Source organism: Eutrigla gurnardus (assembly GCF_963514095.1).
Source record: "Eutrigla gurnardus genome assembly, chromosome: 21".
NCBI lineage: Eukaryota > Metazoa > Chordata > Actinopteri > Perciformes > Triglidae > Eutrigla > Eutrigla gurnardus.
In genome coordinates, this window is record NC_139932.1 from 20,266,735 (window position 1) to 20,293,489 (window position 26,755).

Here is a 26,755-nt window from a genome sequence, read left to right on the forward strand (position 1 = left end):
CTGAAGGTCATTGTGATGTTGTCGGGGGTGAAGTGCACCCGGTCAGATGCGGCCATCGGGTGTTTGTTCTTCAGCCATGTGACAGATGCCGGGTTCTGAGAGCCGACGCACCGCAGAGAGAAGGCCACGTAAGCCGCCGGTTGCGCCTGGGAGGTGGGACGCACGGAGAAGGGGTCTGCAGGGAGGGATGTTCAAAACGCAGAGTTTTAACATAAAAAGACATGATGTGATTACAGTTTATTTAATTGCTTTTAAATCAATCCCAGACTCACCGATGATGGTGAGGTCAATGGTGGTGTTGGAAACGGCGTGAGACGCGCTGTTTGTCGCCTCGCAGGTCAGAGGCTCGGTTTTGGAGTAGTCGCTGAAGGTGATCTGCAGGTGACAGGCGAACTTCTTCTTGTCCCCCTGGTGCAAGACGTTGATCTGGATCTGGTCGCCGTAGAACGTCTTGCCCATGTACTTCCAGGCGATGCTGCAGGACGGCTCGCACTCAACGTAGCACGTGAACTCGTAGTGCTTTCCCATCGTCACGGTCCGGTCGCCGGCGATGCTGATGTCGGTTATGCCTACGGAGGGAGGAGAGCTGTGAGAATTCAAAATGATCTCAACCAGAGTTCCTTGCATTCGTATTTAAAGATCTTTCCACTCCATCTCTCTTCAGTCTTCATCAGAAACTACTTTTATTTTTGTGATGAAACCACTGAAATGTTAATTTGTTGCATGCTAAAATGTAGTGTAACAGAAGCAAAGGTCAAAAGGTCAGTGGAAGGACTCAGTAATGTGAGTCACAATGTCATATGCAAGGAAGCCAGTTGAATCAAACGATTTCAACGGCTTCCGTCGTGTGTAAACAACAGTAATCACACAGGTGTTTGCAGTGTCACCAGAAGCTTTGTGTCACTTTCTTTCACGTACTCGCCACCGGCAGCGACGCCGTCGTGGAGATGTAAAGGTTTGAGACGGTGTCCGTGGCCATGCACGTCAGGCTTTCGGAGAGCACGGTGCTGGCAGCGGGCATGATGGAAATGGTGTCCCCTTGTGCGGTGGTGAGCGTCTCCCCCTCCCAGATAACAGTCCACGAGTAGCTGCAGGAGGGGTAGCACTTGGCCGAGCAGGTGAAGTTGGACACAACTCCTACAGTTAGAAAGGTTGGACCGCTGATCCGTACATTCGATGGCCCACCTGGGAAAGTTTGGAAACAGATTGTTGAGGTTGATAGAAATGCTCCCGGGTCACTCATGAATGTGTATGTCGGTGGTTCCTACTCGTCACTAGTAGGGTCCTCTGTGCCGTGGCCGTCTCCCCCGTCGTCGGGTTGTTCACGGTGCAGGTCAGGATCTGCGTGGGCTCTATGTGCATCAGCTGCAGGCTCAGCTCGGGGCCCTGAGAGGTCACTTTCCCCTTGGTCCAGCTGAATGTGCAGCCCGGGTAGCAATCGGCCGTGCACTGGAACCCAAAGGGGATTCCCACCGTCACTACATTGACCCCGTGGATCTCCACCGAGGACGGCCCATCTGCAGAGGGGCCAGTTCAAAAACATTTCAGGAAGCACATGAGAGTCAGACAAGAAGTGGGGGATCTTAGTTAGGGTAAGAATCTGAATTAAAAGCATCTCACATGCGGTTTCCCCCATGGCTCCACCCTCCTCAGTTTCACTGACAGAAAAACCTTGATTACGACAGAAAAAATATATTAACATACAGATATTCTAAGTAGAAGAGTTCAAAAAGTAGAAGTACTCATTCAACTTCTTTACTCAAGTACAAGTATAAAAATGAAGGTTCTGGAATGTCCTCAAAGTATAAAGTACCCTATGAAGGACATTTCTACTGGCTAACTCATCATAGTAATAAGAAAAAATAAAGATATTACCCTCAAATGCATTAAAACTAAAGTAACAAGCCTGTTTTGAAAATGTGAGGAGCAGAAAGTACATTTGTTTTAAATTGTATTGTATATTCAAGTACAGAAAACCCGAAAAATACTCCTATGCTACTACACAGTAACAACGTATTTGTTAGTAGTTTTCTGGCAGCTCATCCAACATTTCATACCTGAAATGATCAAAAAAAAAGTTGCAAAAAGAAAATCTGAAATTGAATCTTCAGTAAATAATTAAGTTTATAACTGATGCTGATGCAGCAGGGCGACCTCTCTTACCTGTCAGGCAGGTGAGCAGCAGCAGACAAGCTGAGTGGTGATCCATTCTCCTGCAGGCCGTCTCAGTAACTATCCACACTCTTATAACCATCCACGCTCTTATATCTCATGGGGGGGGGGGGGGGGGGGGGGGGGCAAATGACCTCATGTTACTGGCAAAGGAGTGCAGCATGCAGGTTATCAGCTGGCTTCATTCTCTGCAGAGGGTGTGCATGCAAGCGGCCGACGTGTCTCGTGGTTTTTTGTCTTCGAGGGTTTCCTTTGTGCACACACGCTTGATTCAGGTCAGACAATGTGGCTCGGTCTGTTCTTCATATCTGCCTGTGATTGCAGATGCAAAGATTATAAACTCAATTAATCACAAACATCTTGATTGAACACAACTCTGGCTGCCTGCCAGATCTGATATGTTTTGATGTTTTTTTCTTTTGTGGTTCTGTTAATGGATCTAACAACTACTTAATTTTCAGGAGATGACGAGCTGATCCAGTACACCTGCCCTCTACGACGAACACAATGTGCTCCTCCAGGTCTCATGTATTAGAAAAAATATATATAAAATATATAAATTATTATTAATATGTCACTTACCAGAGTTGCTATACTTTCCTACTACCATCAAAAGCAGTGCCATGTCACATGGGTGTTAAATCACAATCCTTAGAATTAAATTTCACATGTTGGAGTGATTTACAGGACATAAAGAAATAAAAAAATAAGAGTACGGTGGACTGATAGGAACCCTGGGTGTGTCTTTAAACCGTCACTGCTGTTTGCCAGCACAAGATTGCACGATTAAACCTGAAGTGTTTAGAAGAATTGACCTGCCCTTCCATTCAGATTGCATTTTAATACGTAAGAATATGAACACTGTAAGCAGCACCTTCTCATTGGTCAACATCACAGATCTCAGAAGTGAACCACCGCCACCTGCAGGTGGCGCCAATGCTGAATCAAGATCTGATCAATCCATCCAAGAAAGAATAAATACTTGGAGGATTTATCATTTTTTTGGTGGCAGTATTGGTGTTGCTGGTCAAGTCTTAACATCAAGCATGGACGCCACTACGCGGACATGGTGGATTTATTTAGGATTTTTGTTGTATGTATTTGTTGCAAACCTTGGATGCCCATGGAATTGTTCTGTTTTTATACTGTTATTCTATTATTTTAAATTAATCATATGTAGTTTTCAATATGTAGTGAATCATTTTTGTTATCCCGCCCAAATCCCACCCCCCTCCAATCTCAACGGCAGTGGTTTCTTCCAAAAAAAATTGCTAATTAAAGTCAGGTGCGCGCGCACCGGGAAGAAGCTGGAGGCAACAAAATGGTTCGTAGAGATTTAACTTTTACATGATTAGTTATACAGCTAAAGTGAATGTAAGAAATATTAATAATATTAATAAATATAGAGAGAGATAGTTGGCTAGCCTAGCAGCTAAAGTTGGTAGCCGTCCCCCAAAACTGGACGTTTAGCTGTCTGGCTAACTAGCTTTGTGTTAGCACATTAATTAGATAAGTTGGTCAGCTAATCATTTAAGGCATTAGGTTGTTGTTCCTCAGAGATATGTACGGTATGTAGATTGTATTTAATGACTTGTCCCCTCTTTCATATGACCAATCAAGGGATGATGATGATGATGATGATGATGATGAGGCAGCTAAAGAGGCTGAAAATTGAGCTATTTCTCAAGAAAAGTAGTGTCCCTTTCATGCATCATAACAGCACAAATATGTGACATTAAAATCTCAGTTCTTGTCCTGATATACAGTGGAGTTAACCGAGCTACGAGAACACATTTAGTGAAGTTAGGCTTTTGCATGACACCCAAAATAGCACAACATGTGATAACTGAAGAGAAGGTAATCCGTGTATTTTATTCATCTGTAGACATAAACATTTCAAAAGTATCATTGCGGGACAAATATCTTCACTTGATGTAGGAATGTACTTTTGTTACACCTCTCTCTCCTTTTCTTCATCACAAATTCATTTGCAGTAAGAAAGATCTGAGAGAAAGAGAGAAATTATAGATTTTTATTATGGTGGTAAGAACAACATGTCCGTTAATGCTTTCACAGTGGTACCAAATTAGGAATAAAATAAAAAAGATGTTTTAAATTAATAACGTTAAAAATGCAATCCCATTAAAACAAAAAACAACGTTGCTAGGGTTACATAAGTCATCCTCACCTGTGTGCAGGGGGATCACCGCGTGAAGGCAGCAGCAATGATGAAGGCCAGCAGCAGCACAGCCGAAGTCTCTTCAGGACGAGTCGACGGGCTGCGATCTGACCTGGAGCCTAAGAAAATAAAATAAAAGGCAAGTGAAATAACCGTTTACAGTGTTAAGATGACCTAAGATGCCGCACGTTAAATCCACCTGCTAAGTGCACCGTCTTCGAGGCCGTAACTGTCCTCTTGGAAGCAATGTTTTGTGCCTCGCACTCGAGCGTGACAGATTTAAAAGGGTGATCCACCGTCATCTCGATCACGTTGCCCCTCACGGTCTGCCGGTCCACCGACGACACGTAGCGACACGAAGGCAGACATGCAGCGGTGCACACAAACCTGTAGTCCCCTGCGATTTCTACCACGTCGGGGCCTTTGATCTGCACCTCGGACGGACCAGCTGAAAGAAAGATGGCGAGGATGGATGGGGGCAAGAAGCTTACACTTGATTTTTTATTTATCTCCTGAAACGTTGAACTCACATATCACCGTTATGTTTCTAGTAGCAGCGACAAACAGCCCCGACACACTGTTGGTGGCTTTGCAGATGAGTATTTGGGATTTGTCCATATCCTGGGGAGTGATGGAAACCACATTTCCTTGACCCCTAATCCACGGGCCTTTATCTGTCTTCCAGGCATAGGTGCAAGATGGCTGACAGTAGGCGTGGCAGCTGTAGGTGTGGCTCACTGACGGATGCATCAAATCGGGGCCTGTGATGGAAACGTTGGCGGGTCCAGCTGAGGTGAGGAAGACAGATAACATGAGTCTTGAGAAAAGGGGAAGACATTCACAAAGCACAGAAGTTGTGTGTTGTTCTGAAACGATATCAAATTTAAAAACAAAATCAGAGAAAGCAGCTCGCCGCTTACCGAGCACTTTCAGCTTCTTTGTTGTCGTGCTCGTCATCCCCGTATCATCATCCGTGGCCGTGCACGTCACCATCAAGGCGTCCACCCAAGTGTCGACGGTGAAGGCCAGCACGTTGACCTGACCTTGGGCACTCTGTCCACCCAAAGACATGGAATAGGTGCATGCGCGGCAGTCGGACTGGCACTCGACGCTGCTCGGCACGCCCACGGTCACGTAGTCCGGACCCACAATTGTACAGCTGATTTTCTCCACTTCTGAAAATATGTCAAGCGGCAAGTGTCGCTATGATTTAGAGACGGGATTCACTTTTCTTTACAGTAATAACAAATAACAGTTTGAATTGATTCAGATCAAGGTTTGATTGTTTATTTGAATGTAAAAACGCTTACCCTTATCATCGTCTTCTAGATCAGCCTTCTCTGTAGACAGTACCGGCTGAAGGCCTACACGGTCACGGAAAACAGATTTCATTGTTAGCTAAAGCATTGATTGGCTAATCAATCCCAGCTCAAGTCCACTCGTAGCTTTTTCCAGAGCTTTCAATCACATCACCCGGTCTTCATCAGCTGGAAGCAGAAAGCTACTACATGGACCTTGAGTTCGGGTTTGTTTTGCTATTACCGAGGTCAGGAATGATCTTTGATGCTTGATTTTTGAGCTAACGCGGATACAAAGTCATCAACGGGCTGTGGATGAATTAATTATGAACTTGGCTCGCAGGTCAACACATTCATCCTGATAAGAGCAGCCATATTACACGTCTTCAACAGCAGTTAATGAGTGGACCTTGATTTTTAATTATTTTAGTCAAATATAATATTACATAATATTGGGAGAAATTTGATTTGAGCGTTGAAAAGCTTACAACCATCTCTAGATCTCTGCAGAGCCGAAATGGCTGATCAATTGATGGATCATGATGTTATTGGCCCAAAACTGGTTGGTACTTGCTAATGGAAGCTCACGTCATACTTTGTTTTCCAGGAAGAAATTTTTTTGTGTTATAAAATGGTTTAATTTTTTAATTTAAGCTCGACTTTAATGAGTCAGCTGCTAACTTTTACAACTCTTCGATATTTGTGCTATCATAGTATTTAGCATTAACCCATAATTATGACTCTATTGGCCTTTTTAACAAAAAAAAGTGAAGTACAGAACATTATGAGAAAAATATTGTTGAAGTATGAAAACTAATAGCACTTATTATCCCGAAAAAATGGATCGGAAGTAGCATTTTACTGTAGCTGGTTGAGGCGGAGCCAGTTGTAAGTACTTTAGATGGTGTTGCGTAGTTCAATCTCCAACAATGCTTCATGTTTTATGAGCTTATAAGGGTTTTTTAAAAATCTTTATCTTCAAAGTTACCGGTAATTATAGCTGACCAATACAAGGCGTGTTGTAAAACGTGAATTATTTGCTTCTGAAATGTGGAGGACCAGAAACATGACTTGAAATGGGAACAAAAACTCAAGTAAGAAGGAGAATGTATACAAAAAGTAATGTACTGTAAAACATACAGTACTAGTAAGTAAAGTGAGGAATGTTCCAAGTAAAAACACAATAAAAACAGTTTCTCTCCAGCCATTAAAATCAGTGTGGCAGCATTCACACGCTGATACCACTGACCGTGTTATCACAACTCAAAACGCACCGCAGGTATTCTGGTCAGAAGGAACATCCTTGTATTACCTGCCAGGAGCAGCAGCAACAAAAGTCTCATGAGATCTGAGCGTCCTCCGTGTTGTTTAGATATGAAGGTATTATCCATTGTCCCGTGAGAGCCAGAAGTGTACAGCGACCAGGAAACACAACCAGCACTGCACAGTCAGTCAACATCAGCAGGCAAACAGCTCTTATCAGAGCGAGGCCAGAAGAAACATATCTGACTTCTTACTCACGCTAACGACATAACCATTGCTCTTAATTGATGGCAGATCAGAGTCCGTAGAAGTAGAACCCGCGGTGGCGGCTAGAAGATTTCGCCACCTGACGGACATTTTTGCAGACTTTAGATGCGGATCGGTGAATCTTGGTTCATTTTTTTCCAGATGAGATGTGAGTAAATGGGGGGGGGGGGAAGCTCATTTGTCAGAGTGGAGGATTACAGAGCGGCAGCGCTGCCGCCTTTGGGCTCCGAGCCAGTTTCAGGGAGTGTTTCGGACGTTACAGGATGGTGTCATGGTTCGGGGGACTGACCCAGATAGGGAAATGTCACACGTCTGTAAAGTGATGAATTCATTTTCAGGTTACCCATATATATATATATATATACTGTATATGTATATATATATATAAACATGACATGGCACCCTCATAACTCAGCCAGTAACATAACCGTACACAAAGAGAGAAGAGTTAATACAACGACATTATTCACTTCTGCATACCCAGCATTCACCTTGGTACTGTTCAATGGCCGACCTCGCCCTTATTTCCAAAAACACATCCATTATCAGAAGAAATGATCAAAATGCAAACATAAATAAAACCCTGTTGAATTAATAGACAGACTGGCTTAATTTAAAAATGGTGTCTATGATATATGATGATAAATAATCTGATAACACGTGAGTCAACGGATCACATTTAATGGAACTTTAACAAGCTAATAATATCCAGTAGTCCTACATTGACACAGTCAACAAGAAAAAGTGTGTGTGTGTGTGTGTGTGTGTGTGTGTGTGTGTGCGTGTCTGTGTGTGTGTGTCTGTGTCTGTGTGTGTGTGTGTGTGTGTGTGTGTGTGTGTGTGTTCTCTTAAAGTGACGTCTCCCTGGAGTCCCTGGGCGGCCTGAAGGTCAGTATCTCTGTGAACGTGTGACCTGCACAAACACAAAGAGAGGATTATACATCAGCTGTTATTAATCACGCATGCGTCCTTCCTCTTCTCTCATTATTTTCTGTTGCTTCTCCTGTTCATATTGTAAACGGCTGCTACTTTGTATCAATACGAGTGCAATCTAAGAGCGGCAGTGACCTCCTCTGGCAAACAGCGGGTACTGAAACTGAACACTTATCGTTCTGAATTTAACCTCCAAATAAACAAAACTGAACGTCCCTGACAGGAGAAGGAAGTCCATGTCCAATGTCAATGTCCAATAGTCCTTTCACATGACTAAGTCTATATAAATAAACCCTCTCTCTTACGTTTCCACTGGTCCAGCGGCAGGTCCGTATTGTCCATGGTCTGATCGTAAGGCAGTGCCTCCGTTTCCTCCTCGGCGTCTCTGAACTCGCCAAAGAACGGCAGGTCGAGGGCCTCCGAGGCGCTCACCCTCTGCTCGGGGTCCAGGAGCAGCATCTTCTCCAGGACACACACCGCTGTGTTGCAGGGATATGAATGTCGAGGTGAGCATGGCCGAGTTTAGGGCGCCGGCGAGCGGCTCGACTGGGAAACGGAGATCTGTACATACCGTTTGAGCTGGCTTTGGAGAAAAGAGTGTGCAAGTCTTTTTTTGGCACTTTGGGGAGACTTCTGATGTAGTTTTTGGCCTGTGGGGAGAAGGACGATGAAGTGCTTTCCCATTTTACACTGACACACAAATAATGGAATTACTACTTAATACAATGTATTGTGTATTTAGTTGTAAAATATAAGTGTTTTAAACACGCTGAGCGAACAGGAATGGAGGTTTCTGGACATTCTGGTGCTTCTTTGAATGAAGAGAACGCTGAATCTCATTATGAGCTCGCTTTGTATCGCCCATGAATACAAACGCTGTTCCCTTTGAGGTTAAAGGGAGCGAACTACAAACCTTTTACAACCTCCTTTCAACTTGGCAGCCAGTGAGTGCATCGAGTTCATCTTACTATCCCCACGTAGGTACGACTTACATCTTGGCTCTGCAGCTTCACCACGAAGTCGGCAGCTGGCGTTCCTGTAATCTTCATGATTTCTTTGAGCTGGTCCAGGTCTAGCAGCAGCTATGGTCAAGTATCAACTGCTGCAAAGAGAGCTTTTCTATCCTCTTTATTATGCTTTAATGCAAACAACAACACACTGACTGTGAAAGCAGGAGAAAAGGCAATTAGATGATGTCACGATGACAGTCAAGGATACGATCGCTTCCTTTGAACAGCGGCTTTCCCAGCAGCATCTCTGCCATAATACAACCCGCCGACCAGATGTCCACTGCAACAGAGAGGAAACGTCAGCTTTTCTCCTCACGACAGCGGGCTCTTTGCCTTTTTTCTGTGCTGCCGAGAGCGTTTACCAGTCTGCGTGTAGTGCATCCAGTTGAGGATAACCTCGGGCGCTCGGTACCAACGCGTCACAACGTAGCCCGTCATTTCCGCGTCGGCCTGCCTCGCCAGCCCGAAATCTAGAATCTGAGGCGGGGGGTGAGCAGAACTGTTAGGTGTGATGTGTAGATGTATTCAACGTTCACATTTAAACAGTGATGTAAAAGTACCTTCAGCTCACAGTCCGGGTTAATGGCTAAATTTCCAGGTTTAAGGTCCTGGAGAGGGAGTCATAAATAATTCATTATATTTGAATGTAGGATTAATTCACACAATTTCTACTGGTGCTTAACTCTTTAATAACTTTAAAATGAGCCGTTAGTCAGAGATGTAAAGACATCTGGGACATTTCAATATAAAATGAAATAGATGGCGTTTCATTCCGTCTCGAGTTTAGAAAGACGTGAAACTAGACACGCAGAGAACTAAGCCTCCCCGCCTGGGAATCAATGACTGCAAGAGCACCCCCCCCCCGAAGCTCAAAGTCTGGAAGGTCAAAGGTCACGCACCCTGTGAATGATCCCTGCAGAGTGGATATACTGAGGAGAGAGGAGACACAGGCAACGTCAGCAACTTGAGCTGGACTGGCTGAAACAAGCGTGTGACTCGGAGGGAACCTGGCGTTTCACCTTGAGTCCTTTGAGCATCTGATAGACGAGGAACTGCACTCGGTCTTCCGTCAGCCTCTCCAGCTTCATCAGCTTGCCGAGGTCGGTGCCCATGAACGGCATCACCAGGTAGCTGTGGACCAGACGGGGAGGAGTCCAATTAACTCCAGAGGAACAGCGGCTCCATTGTTATAGTGGGCGAAACTTACAAGTCACGCAAGCGGTCCAACGCGATCTCGGCGGTGAAAACGTCCAGCAGCCCGATGACCTGAAAGCAAAAATTAGAATTGATTTGTTTGTAATCAAAATGTAAAATTCCTCGTCCCTCTCTCGGCTTCCCGGAGTGCGTTCTCACATTTTCATGCTTCATGTGTTTGAGCAGTCGCAGCTCCCTGTACGCCCGCTTGCCAAACAGCTTGGACTGGAAAGGCCGATGGAGCTTCTTGATGGCCACCTGCGTCCCCATCCGGCGGTCCCACGCTGAACTGAAACAGGAATTTGGTCAAAACTCAACAATTATGCCCAAATTCCATCACCGAACAGACATTTTGGAAATAATATCTACAGTACCCCTTTAATTATATTGATTACACCCGTCTTTCTGCTGTGAGCTTGTGACTGAAGACAATGTTGTGGTCTATTCTATACACTTCAATCTGGGTCTTTGACTTCTCCCAACAATGAGACTGGGTTTTTGTTGTTGGTGGGGGTTCTTTGTTGACCCTCATCCATACAACACAATGCAGAGAGAGAACCTGCAGAGCCAGCTGTGGGGGAGTCCGCTGTCCAGAAATACCCCACACAAGCACAACTGCTGCTGCAGGAGTATTCTAGTATATACACGGGTAGAAGTAGAAGTAAAAGTAATGAGGTCAAACTCTCCTTGTGTAAAATGGTAAAAAAAAAAACAGTAAAAGTGGCCCATTAAGGTACTTTTTACTTTCGGTTTATTGTTTGTTTCTCTACTAGGAAACGTTCCTCGTGATTCTTGTATACATCTGTATGATTACCTCTAACACGCCTCTAAACCTCTACACGTAATTATATACATACGTATTATATCATATACTAATAACAAATACTGCAAATGAGAGACGTGAGTGCGTGAAATGAATGTAGTCCGACACAAAGCCGGCGGTCAGTCAGCGTGACACCAACATGAACTGAGCTGTAACGCCGGGGTGTAACTCACCACACAGTCCCGTAGGCTCCGGTTCCGACCTGCTTCAGGTCCCGGTACCTCTCCGGAACCTCCCACACGGTCCGGTTGACCTCCTGCCGGTAGAATCCCGTCCTGGACCGCACAGCCATACCGACTTCACAAGGCTGAGGTCAGGGTCTCGGTCCCGCTCCGTCCTCCTCACATGGGAAACAAACGGGAGAATTATTATTATGATTATAATGATTATTATAATTATATCAAACGGCGAAGACGCGCGGAGAAGAGTTTGGTGCGACGCAAATTCCTCCAGATGAACCAGCGGACAAGTTGAGCCGCTTTGCAGGGTCGCCACCCCCAACACACACGCACGCGCACGCACACACACACACGCGCGCGCACACACACACGCGCGCACACACACACATTGTTAGTCGCCGCTCCTGGTCGCCAGGGCAGTCTATGGGTGTGTCTACGATGTGTGGGCGGAAAGAAAACACAAAACATCTGCCCACCCTGAGGTTACAGCCCCCCCTTATATAGTACTCCTGTAACACCCCTATAATAATATTCAATATTATAGAGCAGGAAAACTAGACTATAAATATCATACAACTGCATGTTCTACTCATATATAGCATAGTTTATGTATAATTCCATTCTGTACTATAATATTCTATGCTGTACTACAGAGTAATACTATGCTATTTGTTTTATTCATATTAATATTTGTTATTGTTATTTCTATTCTATGACCTATGGTATATCATACTGTACTAAACACTACTTTTAATGTAATTCAAGATATACTAATTTACTGTATTACACTCTTCTAGATCATAGAATGATATTCTTTCCCATACCATATACTATATTAAATTATTCTATTCCAGACTGTACTACCGTTGGTTATATTATTATTTCCTACAGTATACTACTATCTAGACTAGGCTCAACTTTATTGTACTATTCTATTCTATATATGGATAAATTAGATTATGTGTCTATGTCATTGTTGAATCGCTACGCTACCAAGTTTTTAGGGCCTGTTTTAACGTGTCCACATATTTCTGTCCATGTTGTTTATCAAAAATAGAAAAAAAAAAGACCAGAAACGACAAACGGAGAACTGATGGTGTTTATTCTGTTGAAGCCAAAGACTTGCCAAGTCATGTTACCTGTTGATGATGAGTGAGAAAATCATATGAATTTTAAATGTAAAGAAAAAACAAAAAACCCAGCTGACGTTCACTTTAGTGATTTGAAATTCTGTTGTATCACACGCCACCATGTATTTAAAAAAACAACAACCCCAAAACACGCCTAACTAGTAACATACATACAGTATACGTATACATTCGATTTGCAGCTATTCAAATCCACTCCATGTACAATATCAACGTGAGCACATAATACTTTAAACATTCAGAGCTCTAATACACTTAGACAGACAGTTGTCATTCATTTGGACTGAAAATTCAACATTTAGCATCCAGCCTTAATGGAGGACTTGCACAGAAATGCTACATGTAGGAGTCCAGTGTGAACCGTTACAGTGGAAACAAGGTAGTTAAGAGTCGGGCTCCCGTCTTGTGATCTTCAAAAATGGTGTTTCAGTTGTTTTTTAGTTTTATTTGAAGCAGAAATAATCTTGAGTGGGCCGAGCCACAGTTTTACGGATGTATCTGTAGCATTCAGATATGAACTGGATTCATGTGTTCTCCTGATTCAGGAGCCTTTTATCTCCCAATATCAACCGTTATCAGTTAAGGAAGCCTCCACTTTACTTCTCGTCTTGTTGTTTCTAGAGTGGATGACCTGTTTTTGTAGGCTAATCAAGGAAGTTGGCATCAGACTGGTTCCCACTGCAAAAAGCAAATGGGATTTTTCCGTTGGATGTTAGATTGTTGCAGATAAAAAGGCTCCGTGGCAAAGTTTGCGATACTTACACGTTTTGTTCAGGAGGATAATCTTCGCAGACTATTTTTTTTTTTAAATGCAATCGCCAGGAGTGAATGACTTACGTTCAGATAAAAACGAACGTGGTGGCATGAGCGTGAGAATAGACAAGGAGGCTGTAAAGGTGGACTAGTCGGTGTGATGATATTTTGTCGTTCCATTAAGCCCCTCCTTAGCAACCGCCTTTTTAAAGCCTCAAAGTGGTGTCTACGGACGTATTTTATATCGCAAAAACAAAACTTTAAAATCTCTTAAGCGTGTGTTAACGAGGGAAATGAAAGCATAAAAATTGCTGACTCATTTCCTGGTTTTAGGACTCGTTCCTGCACCACACTGATAAAACGTCTCATTTCTTGTGCTGCACTAAACAGGAGCCGACCATTTAAGTCGGTAGTGATGCATTTTACTTTGACAAATGTGCAAATCACCACACTGGAGCTGGTTTTCTGGTCACCCAAGATGCTTTAAATGCCAGCCATGTTTTCTCGTTTAGTGCAGAGTGCTGGATTTCATAACATCACCTTTAACCTCTTAAACACCTGTGGTTTGTTGCAAGCTGTGGGATCACACATCATTTCCACCTCAGTAAAAAAAACGTTGGGGAGGAAATCAGCCATTCGTTGTAATAATCTGCATGTGAGAGCCGTCCTAATGTCACTCAAACACCCCCACTGTTTTTATACTATGGTTCACCCTTTATGTTTTCATTATAACACTCGAGCTTCATGAAAAGATGATAAGGAAACAACAAAAAACATGGATGCATTATGGGAATCATCAGCCTGGAGTGTTTGACCAGTCGTTACTTACTAGGCGACATGTCATCATCCAGCACGGTTTCTAACCGCTCACAAAAATGCCCGTTATCTTAACTATTGTAAACGCAAACCGAGGCTGTAAAAAACACGACAGGGAACCATGGAAACCTGATGGCGGGCTGCCAAAGCCAACAGTTGATCGGCATTCGGCTGAAACCGTATACGAGAACCGTAAACACAAACCTGCAACACAGTCATTCTGCCCCGGCTTTGGCATATATTCATTACCTTGCTAATTAATAGCACAGTCGGTGTTTACTACGCTGTAAGCAGGAGAGGATGACTCTCCATTTGTACCTCTTTTTTTTTTTTTACTGCACTTTAATTAGAAAGATCAAGCAGATTGAATGTTGGTCACATTTCCTGGTTATTCTTCTCTCTGACCCTCAGCCTGCTTTTGTAGCAGCGTGGCAGATGCAATAAACCGTCTTAAATGGTTATATGATACAATACCAGTAATATCCTGTAATAAAACGCACAAATCATGCAGTAGTATGCAGGCTAAATGCTAAGCTGCTCTGTGACGTGGCATTGCCGCAAGCCTTTAAACATGAATCTCAATATATGAAAGCGCTGACTGCTTATAGCATTTGTCATAATGAGGGACCAGGCGGCACTCTGTTGTTGCTTTGGAAATCCTAGTGTGCTGTTTTTTTTTTCCTTTCCTTCCCACGATACCTTTCTCCCGAGTCTGTAAACACATTTCCGTAAAGTTGCTCCCTCGTATGAAGCCTCTGCGATTCAGCGTTGAATGGTTCCTCGTTTTTTATTTTGCCTTTTTAAACATGAGAGGAAGCAACTTTCTGGCCCGGAAAGCTCCTTTTATCGGATTCTAAAATGCTCCCTGTAATAGCCATGTGTGCATCTTGTCCATCTTATCCTTCCTGCCCTGCTGCTCAAATCAAACTCATGACAGGCAATCCCACACAGTCGCGCTGAGCAGAAGAATGAGGAGTTTTCTTCAGCAGTCCTTTCTCCCAATCACTGAGTACGTGGTCCTCCTTCGGGGTTGAGGGTTGAGGCGGAGCAGCATGGGGCTTACTGTTCCGCCTGAAGGCTATCAGTCTTGCCGCCGGATGCTTTGACGCTGTTCACCTCCTCGAATACCAACTCTATGCACACGCAGGGGAAAAGAAAACATGTTAGTGGTGCTGATAAAAAATGGAAAAACGAGGGGGAGGAAACTCAAAATTAGGATGCAAACCATGCGACAAAAAGAAATCTGCTCTGGGCCATTTCACACACCCTGCTGAAATGAAACCTCATCATATTCATGATGGCAACTCTAAATATCTCAAATATTACTTTGGTGGTGTAGTGGATGTCCCTGCAACCGCATGCAAGCATTAAATCATCTCTCAATAATCCCCAGGGTTAAAAGCTCTGCAGCTGCAGGTGTCAATTTGTGCCACTTCCTCCTCTACAACTCAAAAACGTTCCTCCTAAAAGTGTTCATGCAAAGTGAGAGCATCAGCATTATGAAATACCATGTATAGCCTTCATCACCTTTCCATTCTTCTAGAGTCCGGTCTTTACTCTCCAGCGTTTGGTCGTAAGGCGGGGCCTCCGGCTCGTCGTCGGGGTCGTGGTACTGCGAGAAGTACGGGTGGGACAGAGCCTCGCAGGCCGAGATCCTCCCGTCACAGTCCAGGACCAGCATACGCTTCAGCAGATCGACAGCTAACAGACAGACAGGTGAGAGAGGGGAACACGTTTAAACCCAAAGGGCCACGAACCTGTGTAACTGAATTATTCATTTGCAATATAGAGAGAACAACTTGAGCTTCAGCTCAAGTGGTCGATAGTCCGATCCGCGGTGCATCACCCACCCAGTGGATTTGCTCCTCTGAAGATCTTCTCCAGGTCCTGTTGGGGCATGAAGGGCAGGGACTGGATGTACTTCTGTGCCTGCAATCGGAGACCACAATGCCTCTCAATGCCTCTCAACACACACATATTGACTACTCACTCAACAGGCTTGTCAATGCAGTGATTTATCAGTTAGCAACTGTATAATAACCCCTCTTTTCATTGTTCCCTCTCTCACATGTTCTGAGCAGATTTTCTTTAACAGGTCGGGCGTCGGAGTCCCAACCACCTCCATGATTCTCTTCAGCTGGTCAATATCTGAGCGAAAGAGGAGTTAAGGGCTGTTTGGACACGACTCGTCCTTATTTCTCATCAGAAAAGACGTAAAACTCTGCTGAAAGTTCCCTTTTAGTCGGCACAAAGATCAGTAAATCAAATTAGCTTTAGCTCTGCTCTTAGACACCGAATACAACAACCTAGATAATTCAGCCTTTTGTGGTCACTCCTATTCATTCCCCCACTTCTCTCTGTTGACGCACCGCCCCTCCAGAAAGGCCCGGGATTGTGATGCAAATCCACAAGAGGTCTGCATCCACGGGGCACATTACAGAGGTAATGGAAGGTTGATGCTAAGAGGGGAAAGCAAGCTGATAAAGGATACAGTCAGTGCCAGGAAAAAGGACTTTTCCCTTCAGCAGCTCTCCCATAATGCATCCCACTGACCAAATATCAACTGGAACAGAAACACACAGAGGTTTACGCATTTGTTTTGCTTCGGAGAGGAAAAAAAACATATAAAATCTATATTTTGACAGAATCTTACCATTCTGATTGTAGTGCATCCAGTTAAGCATGATCTCCGGCGCTCGATACCAGCGAGTCGCCACGTACCCTGTCATCTCGTCGTCGGTCTGCCGGGCCAGTCCGAAGTCGAGGATCTGTAGGACAGATTCTATTAACGGATGAAGTTTGTAGGCGGGAGCGAAGTATTCACTGAAGGTCAGTCTTACCCTCAGCTCACAGTCCTCGTTTACTGCCACATTACTTGGCTTGAGGTCCTGGCAAAGATGGTAAAGCAGACAAAGGAGGAGAGAAACATGATTCAAATGTAAAGGATGTAAAGAGAGAGGGATGGATATGAATATAAAAACAGCATAAACCACTTCAACTTCCATTTTGGGCCATTTTCACTTCATGTATACAGAGCATCAAACCAAAACAAAGCATATTAATAGATTACTTAATTATATCCATTGCTGTCATGTATCTCATTGACATTTCTACTTATATCCAAATAATAAATATGACTTCTGTCTGCTTCACAATCTTAGAGAACCATTAAAGTTACTATTACAGATTTTTTGCTTTTGCATTTAGAATTTAAACACAATTGTTTATCATCAATCATTTAAATACTTTTTTAAAGGCCTAAATGACCGGTTGAAATCTTTAGTACTTATCCCTCCCCCCCAAAATACAAAGGTTTACTCAAAATATATTTCCAGTTTAATAAATGGTTCATAGCCATTTATAACACGTAGTATTGGGCTTCAGCGTAAACATGACAAAACTCACTTTACAAAGGGAAAGCTGTATATTAAGAGGTTTCTTTTTATTTTAAACTAGCCTTTAAACTTAATGGCCAAAAATGACAAGAAGGGCAAAGAGAAGGCACTCACTCTGTGAATCAATCCTGCTGAATGGATGTACTGTTGGACAGGCGGAGGGGTGGGGCAGGTGGATGGGTGGATGGGGGAGAAGAGAGGGGACATAAAGGGAGACAGGGGTCAACAGTGCAGTTCACCATATTAACCCCCCTCCTGCCTACAGGGAGACTGCTTTTGTCTCTTTCATGGTAACCGTGACAGCCGAAGAGCCGCTGGCTGGCTGCCGGATTGATTCGGTGTGAACATACAAGTGTTGGACGGAATCCACAAAAAGGAAAAACAAAATATCTAACTCCATATAAATATAGCAAGTGGTGCTGCAACACAGACTGTGATGCTCGAACTCTGACGGAAACGTTATAGACCGAAGGCTGCGTTCACTTTCAGCATTGTTTACCTCAGTGATTCCCAACCAGGGGTCAGCAGTTGCCATGGTAATAGAAGTGATGATTTAGAGTCTGCTGTAACGCCTGAACATTGTCGCGGTTGGTTTGCAAACTTTATGGCAAGTTTGCAGAGCGGGCTAAAAAGTTGGATAAATGTAATGAATAAACTGTTCAAATAGTTAGCTAAAAGTATTTGGATAAATGCCACTCCGAGCCTCTGGGGGGCAACGGCTAATATTTCTGGGGTTCAGTCTGCTCAAGCGTGATTGGTCTACACTACTCGGGACTACAGGAAAGTCTTGTCCTGTTACAGAATCTGCATTCATATATCTGTTTATAGAGATAACCAAACACTGACTGTTTAATAAAAAATCTAAATATATTATTACAGTATTATAAATACTGGTATGTAAGATTTTAAAATCAATCCATTGGAACATGGATGGGTATCCATCAGGGCTGTGCGGTACCTCAGACGAAGGTGGTTGGGAATCACTGGTATACTGCCTGCATGCTAATTCATCACATCTGTGGCACGCAGCAGGTGTATCGTGATGCTGTAAATTACCTTGAGGCCACGTAGAAGCTGGTAAATGAGGAACTGCACGTGCTCGTCTGACAGCCTCTGAAATTTAACGATGTTGTTGAGGTCTGCACCCATCAGGTTAGTCACCAGGTAGCTGGAAAAGAGGGGAGAGAGTGCATGAGTGAAGGGAGTGAAGGGGGGTTGGGAGGTCTCGGTGGAGGAGAGTAGAAGATAGCAATGCTGCCATGGCAACTGTAAGACATCTCTACATCCCACTAGGATCGCCTCCACCGACACCACCCTGCCCCTCTCATAATGGAATCCTTGCATTTTTTTAGTTGTAGGCCGCCAGCTGTCCAGCTGGTAGTAAACATGAAGGATTTACAGTTCATTGAAGTCCTCCAACGCTGCAGCAGGTGTGAAGACGTCCAGCAGCCCTATTACCTGCAGAGACAGAGACAGGTGATCAATAACAGAGCGGAAACACGGCTGCGTCCGTCTGACTGTCTCTGGGTATTTTCATGGAGCGGCACTAACATTCTCATGTTTCATGTGCTTGAGCAGCCTGAGTTCCCGGTACGAGCGCCGGCTGTGGATCAGAGACTGAAAAGGCCTGGACAGTTTCTTCACCGCAACCTTCTGCCGCAAGACGACATCGTACGCCGAACTGCAGAGAAACCAGGGAGAAGTAAATATGAGTGAGTTGTTGACAGGACATCCCAAGGCTTAAACATGTTGATTTTATTGACCCGAAAAATGTGAATTAAATCAGCCAAAAAAAATTTAAAAATACAGCAATAAAGTTAGATAATTGGATCGATACTACTTTCACTTCCGTTAGCTTAGCTTAGCATAAAGACTGGAAAAAGGCTCTTTCCAAGCATGATTAAATCCACCGACCACCACCCTTAAACTTAAACTATTATTTTGGTTTGTATTGTTTTTATTTCACATTTCATCTTTTAAGAAACTAAACATGAAATATGTGTTAATTAGAAGTGGTGGTAGACTGACTTTTGGCCAGGCTAGTTGACTTCAGTCCCAAAATGCCAAACTTCTCCTTCAAACCTGCACCAGTTTATGACACTGAGAGTATTTCTATGAGTGATGAGTGATTGAGGGAAAGTGGCTGACTGACTAATGCAGAAAGCAGGAGAGAGAGATGGTGAAAGAGGATGTGGTGGAACAAGAGAGGCACAGATGACAGATATTGTAAAAGTGTGGCGGTTTATTTCATCTGCCTCCTTTTGAAATGTAGATGTCATTCCAGCGTCTTGAACACCGAGTCCTGCTGCTTCTGATGCCGCCGCCGCCGCCTCCTCTACCGGCTTTTTTTTTAACGCTCAAAAGTGGTAATAATACATCCGATAGAGAGAGAGAGAGTGAAACTGACAAACAGGAAGAAGGCATGGAGACAATTGTGAAATTCTGCTCAGCGCTGCAGAAACAGAGCAAGAAGTGAAACACTGACGGGAAAAAGTGGACATTTAAAGTGGCGTAAGAAATGCAATTTAGATCTGACTCAACCCTTAAAAAAAAAAAAAGAAATCCCTTTTTTCTAACACTTGAATCTGAATGTGCGATGTATGATTCATGAATTCCTCAGTAATGAAACCACAACCCGCCTTATTATATTTAACATAAGTTTAGTGATTTCCTGTGACTTCCTTGTTTAACAGCAGCATCTGCAGCAGAATGACGTGACCTGACGTGTATTATTATTCATCCCTTAGTTTTACATGAGGGAGATGGCCGCGTTGTATATTAAATGTGATATAATGAGTTTATTGGTTATTGATCTGCATACTCAAAACCCCACCTCACTGCACTCTTATTCTATTGTGGGTGCAATGGATGCCTTCCTGCATACTTTACACTTTCTTTTTCTGCCATGATCCAGTTCACAGCAGGAACAGGATGTGGTCACCTGGAGACAGTAAAGAGCAGAAGTGGCCACCAAACCATGCATGTCTCCTGATATCTCCCCCCCCCCCCCCCTGCAGTATGAACCTCACTGTAAATGTTGCTGTATCCATGTTTTGGTGATGCTTACATGCAGGAGTAAACATGCATCTCTGCAGGGTTGTGTCCATCCATGCGTCCTGTAAACCGCCTGCTGCCGGTCCGGATGTCCCCGCTGCCGGGCTCGAGCCGGGCCAGCAGCCAGTCCCCCCCCCCCCCCCCCCCCCCGTCTCTGACATGAACCAGGCCGCCTCACACATACCTCCCTCGCTGCCATCTTCCATACATGGCTCTGACTGCACTGCTGTCAGCACACACAGCTCAGCCAAGGGATCGATTTCTCCTCCTTTGTCTCTGTTTGTTTAATGTATTTTTTCTATCCAAGCTCTTTATGCACTCACAGTTTTGGATGATGGGGAAGGGGCCGCTAATATCCAATGAGATTAATTCTGATAAAATCGAGAGGCTGTGATTTGCATAGTTTTATGTCCATAAGGTTCGTTTTCATCTCAATGCAGCGGAGACAAGACGCCACTCGTGTCCGTGGGGTTGAATATTACCATACAAACCCGTTCGCTGGGTTTAGCACAGAGACTGGGGAAGAGCTAGCATCAAGCTCCATCTGAGAGTAGCTATATCTGCCTTTCAGCATCTCGCTTTCAGCTCGGTTTCATCACATTTCCAGTCGACAGTTTTGTCAGGAGAAAGATGTTTTTATTCATATCCATCCAAATGAGAGGCTGCGTGCCAAAGTTCTGGTCTACTGAGCATAAGGCCGTCGGCGTCTGGACCGATCCAAAAAGTGACCCACTTCTTTGTCTACAGAAGCAGAACAGAGAATATTCAATGGGATTAGTGCTTGACAGCAGGAAGATGAGAACAATGAGTCTGGATTACAGGGATATGACAGCGTCCTCCGAACTTTTTTGTCTGATGACTTATGAAAATTCAAGAGGCGCCGCATGTTAAATTATTAACTGAGCTCTGTGTTTCTGATGCTCTTACTGTCCGATACCCCGACTGCACTATTCACTTCCTAAACCATGTGTCTATTTTCAGTTCCTCCTGTCTCCCTTGGAGGATGCAGGTATAATTTCTTCATCTCTTGCTATAATGGATTACACAAGCTTGTCGGATCCTTGACCTCCGGCCTGCAGCCTCGAGAGAGTTCGCCGAGAAATAAATGATGAGAGCCGTTTTCCTGTGCATCCTAAGAGGTAGACTGTGGATCCTACCACCCCCATCACGACACACACATACATACATATGTTGTATTCTGCACCCCCATCCCCCCCCTGTATCTAATGATGCCATGAGAAAGTCACTGACAATAGCAGGAGAATCACATTAACAATGCAGGGTGGTGTGCAGAGGAATTTCCTTTGTTTGTGTCGTTTTAAAAAGAGTTTTAGCAAATTCTACGCATTTCATCTATAGATATATGACTCAGAATGTGCGTAATCCTCCTAATCTTCATCTACCGCCTCAAAGGCTTCTCATAATTCCACACAAACCAAAACACAAATGACTTCCTGTGTGGCAGGAAACACTGAACCTTCAGCGATCACAAGCAGAAAACGCCACATTGCTTTAGGGCACCTAAACAAACAACACAAAGCTTCATGTTCAACATTGAATGGATGATTTGATTCACACGGTTTCTCCAATAAAAATGCCCATGTGCATATAATCTTCCTGAGGGTGAATGAGGGTAGCTCCCTGCATTTTTATTTTTTACTACTGTGCTATTCCTGAGCTTTTAAAGCCGATATATCAGCAAGACGCTTACGCACAAAATGCTCCCGTGGGAGGCTGAATCGTGAAGCTCCGAAACAGACGAGCACATTCAGACGGCGTCTGACTTGACAGGAAGTCAGCTGTGAGGACAAAACCTCCTTTCTGAGGACACCATAAGCTTGTGAGATGGCACAAAAAACCTCTATTATTGATGACATCCCAGGGAGGTGGTAGATAAGATACTTCTTTCCCCACATGATTAAAAAAAAACACGATGGATCAAAAGTTAACAGACTGTCTAGCGAACAGCACAGAGGATTCAGATATTTTGTCTCTCTTATCTTCCTGCTATGGAGCATCACATGATTTGGACTTCAAACAGGGCGGCAAAGCTGGCCCACATTTTTTTTTATGTCATTTGTAGCCTGGAAAGACTCGACTGGCACATTGAGTCGGGGTTCGAACCCGTGTTCACAAAGGAGCCATTTCAACTGGAAGATCATTTAATTCCAGAAAGATCCTTCAAATAAATCTAGGAAAGCTTCTTAGAAACTGCTTGGTCGTGTAGATTTGATCAGTCGATTCTCTTTTAAAGAGATTTTCAGCTGCAATCTTATTCATTTATTTAGAAATGTGATCATCCCACTGGGATCAGTCATACAAACCCTCCCTCTCTCTCTCTCTCTCTCTCTCCATGTTCTCCTTAGGTAACCGTCAGCCGGCTATTAGAGCTTAATTCATATTGACTGCTGGAGGTGGTTATTGCCATGACACGTCGCCATGGCAACGTGATCCCACCAGCTGAAATTGAATGTTGCACGTTGTTAAAAATGGAGAAAAAGACTGGAAATGTCTGCATGCATACGGAGTGTCACACAAGAGAGAGGAGGGTGGGGTTGCAGGTACACCATATCTATGCTAAATGATGAGGAGGAGGATGAAGAGGCACCTGCTGTAGTGTCAGACTTGCATAGTATTATGCACAGAGAGCAGCTGGGGGCTGAGTTTTCCCTTTCCAGATGTGGCATGCATATTTAGGGTCCCACTACAACAGCCACAGTGTGTGTGTGGTGTGTGTGTGTGTGTGTGTGTGTGTGTGTGTTTATGTGTGTGGCTGACAGCAGGACACATAAAGAAATCATATCCATCTGCATATTTAAACATGTTTAATGTTGTTCTCCTGTGATGTTGACCCATAGGCACTGAGGTGATGAGGATAACACCGCGGGGGGAAAACAACAACAACAACAACAATAAAAATCCCCCCAGAACAAACCACGAGCCGCCTCATCGGCCGACGCGGATGTTGCATCGCTATGCTTGCTGATGCATCGCGACGGACGCGCGGTGCTTGTTGTGGCCGTGCAGCCTCGCCCCTCCGCCCGCCTCTCCTCGCACACAAACACTCACCACACCGAGCCGTACGCTCCGGAGCCCACCGGCGTCAGGTTCTGGTACCGCTCCGGGACCTCCCACACGGTCTTGTTCAGCTCCTGCCGGTAAAATCCTGGTCTGGCGGACATTTCTCCGAGCCGGCTCACCGAGGAGAGGGGAGACGGGAAATGAACGGAGAGGAACGGTAGATAGGGACCAGAGGCGCGGGCCCGCCGTCTGCTCTCTCTCTCTCTCTCTCTCTCTCTATCTCTCTCTCTCTCCCCACGTCCCCCCCCCCTCTCTCTCTCTCTCTCCGTCTCTCTCTCTCAACCCCCACCCTATGCCCAGTAATGCATCATTAATTACAGAAATGTCAACAAAACATACATTATATTTGATCATATTTGCAATTAAATGTTTATACAAATATAATATATAATGTGTTTAGTATTAAAGCTTAATAATACAGTATATATATATATATATATATATATATATATATATATATATATATATATATATATATATATATATATATATATATATTGGATATTATATTGATGTAAGTCGTTACTGCCATCTGGTGGTTAACATCCGCCAGTGCGAAAGGCGTCAAAAGCAGAACTAATAATGCAAAACTGTCAGTAATAATAACAATAATATGTAAATATCCAACTAAACAAACAAAACAGCCACAAATTTCGTTTAAATTCTTCTTAAGCTGTTTTTTCCGTCACAAGAAGGGGGGGAGAAGGGGGAAGAAGAAAAAAGGGAGAAAAAGAGAGAAAAAGGGAGAAAGAAAAGAAAATCTGGCTATCTTTTAATACTTTTCTAGCTGCCTGGACGCAAGTTGGACATTTTTGTGTTTTTGGTGAAACTAGGCCGGGATTCGAACCCACGATCTTTCCATTGCTGCACACTGTAACAAATCTGTAAGAATTTAACTGTTACTTTTAATCTTTTCCTGTATAAAAATAAATGGTGCATGGTGTTTTTTCAAGAGTTCAAGTTAATTAACTTGTAAATAACATACCATTTTACTGTTATTGAATGTTGTCATTGTCATCATTAAAAACACCCTCTTGTACCTTTGGTGTACACTGTGTTTGTTTGTTTGTTTGTTCATGGAGAAAAGAAACATAAACTTTTGAAAGATTTTATTAGAACAGACTATGAAAAGTGCAACAAGTAAAATAAAGAATCAAATTATCAATCAATTATTCACACAACACTATCCATACAAAAGTACAAAGTATTCAAAAATAAACAAACATTTCAAACTATTTACAATTTAACTATTATTTACAAGCATTATTTATTTACAATGCATCACCAGGGAGTTCCCAACAATGAGCTGCCTGATTTTGTGGTAGTCCCTAAGAATTAAGGACCACCTAGACACAGCCCTTTCCTCACTTGCGCTTGGTGGAGATCGCAGAGCCTAATAAAAATGCTCTCCACCAACCGACAGCAGTCAGGCCACTGGGCAGGTGCACTACTTGCACCCAACAAGCAACGGGTGATGCTCTCCACACCAGGAACTTGTGAGGGCTTCTTCGGTGTCCTGAACCGGCCACTCAAAAGTCTCCCCTGGTGTTGCGCTGCGTAGATCGCCCGCTGCTTGTCACCTTCATCCAGCTTCCCCCACAGTGCTATGATTGCACTGGCCTGCTGGTTGGTGAGACAGAGAGAGGCCTGCTCCCGAAGCTTCACCAAGTACTCGGCAAGCCTGTCCACGTGCTGGTACCCAGGAACATTTTGGTCATCAACAGCCTGTGCAAATAAGAAAATAGCAAACCTTACAACCTTCACAGTTTCTTTAAAGTACACATCATCCAGAGTGTGTGCATATGTGTGCAAGTGTGTATATGTAAGAGTTGGGCATATACACCTACATAATGAAAATTGATCACACACACACTTACCATATCTTCATCCTGCAAAAGTTCTCCAGTCTCAGTAGAGGGCAGGGCTGATGTGCCAGGAGCCAGGGCTGATGTTCCAGGAGGTAGGGCTGATGTCCGAGGAGGTAGGGCTGCAGGAAATGTTAAGAAAAATCACAAGACTATGCTCTACACACTACACAGGATGACATTAAATGTTATATTACTTACTGTGACCAGGACAGGCACTGGACCTTGACAATCTGTCTCAAGGTCTGGAGCCTGAAAAAGCATGGCAAGGAATATACTGACAGTTTAAAAAAAATCATATTATTAACAACACAATGAAATATTAAGTTGTTATTTCATATAGCTGTTCTACATTAAACACTATTATTTAGCTTTTAGGTGTCATTTCTGATGTGAGTGTTTTTTTAATACTCCTAATAATCTTGAGAAAATTATGGACAGAAATAGTTCCCCTTACAAAACTTTGCTTGTGTAAAGGATACATTTAACACTAAATGATGACAATGAATGCATATCTACAGAGATGAAAATGAGTGTTGGGGGGAACGACCGTCCTAAATCATTCATAAAAATGACGTTATCAAAAATCCCCATTCATCGATAACATTAACGTTAGCAAACGCGCGAAAAGGCATAAATGTCCGTCATAAAATGTAACACGACAGGTGAAATTACTTCAATACATAAAGTCTCATTATGTAGCAGAGTAGTAAAGTTGTTAATACTTGCCATATCGCTTGTTGTTCTGCTTTGTCTTCTCTGTCGCTGTCGCTCGATTCAAAATCGCCGCCGAAGTTTACATGCAAATCTCCTCGGCTTCACTCGGCTCCGTCCAACATTTCTCCGTCGTGATTGGTCAAATGTTGGAGCTGGGCGAAGGCGATTGGTGGGAGAATGTTGGAGCAGCGCATCTGATTGGCTGTCATCCTCCAACATTGGTACATTTTGGACGGTCGTTCCGGCGGCTGCTGTCTGGTGGTTTGGCCTTCAATTGGCCGTTTGTTTGGTTTGATGCCATTTTCGTGGCTGGTGTTGGTGTTTTGTAGCTTGCATCAGTTGTTTGGTGTGTGTTTCTCTGGTGGTTTGGCCTTCAATTGGCTGTTTGGTTTGTGACAGTCAGGAGCTTGAAGGTAGTAGGCTATTGGAGTTTTTGACTGGTGTTGGTCATTTTTAGGTTGCATTAGTTGTTGGGTTTATTGACTGTGTGGTTTTGGTGTTAAATTAGCAGTTTGGTTTATAATCTCTGGTGGTTTTGGTGTTAAATTAGCAGTTTGGTTTATAATCTCTGGTGGTTTTGGTGTTAAATTAGCAGTTTGGTTTATAAT

At 43.7% G+C, this 26,755-nt stretch overlaps 3 protein-coding genes across 5 annotated transcripts; all 3 read right to left on the reverse strand.

Annotated features, from left to right (window-relative positions):
* Positions 1 to 4,025: 4,025 nt before the first annotated feature.
* On the reverse strand, positions 4,026 to 5,720 carry LOC311031807 (uncharacterized protein). The gene is made up of 6 exons (XM_084038312.1): positions 5,662 to 5,720; positions 5,272 to 5,554; positions 4,882 to 5,139; positions 4,551 to 4,799; positions 4,361 to 4,470; positions 4,026 to 4,176 (listed from the first exon to the last, which is right to left on the reverse strand). Exons 1-5 carry the CDS (start codon positions 5,668 to 5,670, stop codon positions 4,376 to 4,378), a joined length of 894 nt encoding a protein of 297 aa, XP_083894438.1. The 5' UTR covers positions 5,671 to 5,720; the 3' UTR covers positions 4,026 to 4,176; positions 4,361 to 4,375.
* A 51-nt stretch (positions 5,721 to 5,771) lies between these two features.
* LOC311031806 (mitogen-activated protein kinase 12-like) lies at positions 5,772 to 11,661 on the reverse strand. Its single transcript, XM_084038311.1, has 13 exons — positions 11,313 to 11,661; positions 10,476 to 10,605; positions 10,330 to 10,388; positions 10,142 to 10,253; positions 10,022 to 10,051; positions 9,683 to 9,730; positions 9,485 to 9,599; positions 9,331 to 9,402; positions 9,105 to 9,184; positions 8,684 to 8,762; positions 8,418 to 8,591; positions 7,996 to 8,092; positions 5,772 to 7,923 (listed from the first exon to the last, which is right to left on the reverse strand). Exons 1-12 carry the CDS (start codon positions 11,429 to 11,431, stop codon positions 8,028 to 8,030), a joined length of 1,083 nt encoding a protein of 360 aa, XP_083894437.1. The 5' UTR covers positions 11,432 to 11,661; the 3' UTR covers positions 5,772 to 7,923; positions 7,996 to 8,027.
* Positions 11,662 to 12,403: 742 nt separating this feature from the next.
* Positions 12,404 to 23,749, reverse strand: mapk11 (mitogen-activated protein kinase 11). Of its 3 annotated transcripts, XM_084038367.1 has the most exons (12): positions 23,554 to 23,744; positions 18,982 to 19,111; positions 18,830 to 18,888; positions 18,487 to 18,598; positions 17,545 to 17,574; positions 16,876 to 16,923; positions 16,689 to 16,803; positions 16,527 to 16,598; positions 16,104 to 16,183; positions 15,886 to 15,964; positions 15,563 to 15,736; positions 12,404 to 15,168 (listed from the first exon to the last, which is right to left on the reverse strand). In XM_084038367.1, exons 1-12 carry the CDS (start codon positions 23,664 to 23,666, stop codon positions 15,095 to 15,097), a joined length of 1,086 nt encoding a protein of 361 aa, XP_083894493.1. In that variant the 5' UTR covers positions 23,667 to 23,744; the 3' UTR covers positions 12,404 to 15,094. The 3 variants fall into 3 exon arrangements, with proteins under 3 accessions (XP_083894493.1, XP_083894491.1, XP_083894492.1); XM_084038365.1 differs by having other exon boundaries at positions 16,527 to 16,803; positions 23,554 to 23,749; XM_084038366.1 differs by having other exon boundaries at positions 16,689 to 16,923; positions 23,554 to 23,747.
* Between the last annotated feature and the right edge of the window lie 3,006 nt (positions 23,750 to 26,755).